Source organism: Vigna angularis, chromosome 2 (assembly GCF_016808095.1).
Source record: "Vigna angularis cultivar LongXiaoDou No.4 chromosome 2, ASM1680809v1, whole genome shotgun sequence".
Taxonomy (NCBI): domain Eukaryota; kingdom Viridiplantae; phylum Streptophyta; class Magnoliopsida; order Fabales; family Fabaceae; genus Vigna; species Vigna angularis.
Window position 1 is genome coordinate 9794167 of NC_068971.1, and position 1508 is coordinate 9795674.

Consider the following 1508-nt stretch of genomic DNA (forward strand, 5'->3'; position numbering starts at 1 on the left):
TTCTTAGAGTTTTGGAAGAACCTTATATAGCCAACTATTCTGAAGTCACAGAGATGAATTATAACTGCCACAGATAATCGATTATTGTTAGTGATAATCGATTATTTGAGTCAGTTACAGGATTTATCAAAAGTGATAATCGATTATTCTAGAGACTTTGGCAGTTCTCATCAGAACCAGTGATAATCAATTATTTGGAGTAATAATCGATTATTCTAGAGCAACAAGGTTTTTCAGAAAAGCTCAGGATAATCGATTATAGCTTCTAATAATCGATTAAATGCGTAACAGTTCTGGAAGTACAAGTTTTTCTAAGTATTACATGTTCAAAGCCTTTCCTAAATACATTTATAATCTACAAAGTTACTTTACCGTGAATCAAGGAATTAACTTTAAACCATAAAAAAAATGATGGTTAGCTAGTTTACGTTAGATTTAAGTCTATAATTAAATATATAATAATACTAATAATAATAATAATAATAATAAAGATGTTCAAGAGTCGATCACAAGTGATCGTAAAGATTACAGTCCAAACAAATATATATATATATATATATATATATATATATATATATATATATATATATATATATATAAAGATAATTGTAGTCTCCTCAAGGAGACTATTCATCGGCGGAAGGCAATTGTAAGGAAAGCTCAACGGAAGGAGCCTTCACCTGGAACTGTAGGGGAGGAGAAATCTCTCTCTTTTCAGGAACGGGAGGGATTGAAAAAAGATCCAACGTCACCCGATCTGGAACCGACGACGCTACCCATGAAAGATCTCCAAATAAACAAAATTAGAAATGATAAGGTAAAAAAATAAATAAATATATATATATATATATATATATATATATATATATATATATACAACATATCTTACCATTCATAAAAGGCGACAGGAGGGGCAGCGGAGAGTAAGATGTGGTGGCGGTGCTTTGCTTCAAGCATCGTTGCTTTTCACGATACCCATAATTTTGAAACCAACAATAAACGCTATACTCTCCAATTTCCCCATAAACTTTAAGTCTCGTTGCAATCTCGTGCACTTGCTCTCTATTTGGATTTCGTATTCCAAATGCAAAAAGGGCCTCTAGTAGAGCAACTTGTTCTCTAGTAGGACTCCATCGTTTATATCCCAGCTTATCTTGAACTTCCAAATTTCTTAAATTTTTGTTCATTTTTCTAAGAGGCAAAAGTGAAGGAATATTATGTTTGTGTCAAATAGGGTAGATACAATTAGTTTTCTTTTAACTCAATTTTGTCCATAAGTCCAGTCTAGATGTATTCTTCGGTCCTCGCAAAGGATCTTACTAGATCTAAGTCCGAAAAGTTTATATTCATGATTTGTTTAGGTTAAATTAATTTTTAGGGTTCGTAGCGTTGTTCTACCCATCATACCTTCAAACGAAGGGAGATTAACAACAATTTTCCAGCTTATATACCCCATTATTAGTTTATCAGTATAAAAAAAAGTGAGAGTGATGAAATAACAAAACAAA

General features: G+C 31.8%; 1 protein-coding gene across 1 annotated transcript; it reads right to left on the reverse strand.

Annotated features, from left to right (window-relative positions):
* Positions 1–626: 626 nt before the first annotated feature.
* LOC128195251 (WUSCHEL-related homeobox 4-like) lies at positions 627–1187 on the reverse strand. Its single transcript, XM_052872486.1, has 2 exons — positions 890–1187; positions 627–772 (listed from the first exon to the last, which is right to left on the reverse strand). Exons 1-2 carry the CDS (start codon positions 1185–1187, stop codon positions 627–629), a joined length of 444 nt encoding a protein of 147 aa, XP_052728446.1.
* Between the last annotated feature and the right edge of the window lie 321 nt (positions 1188–1508).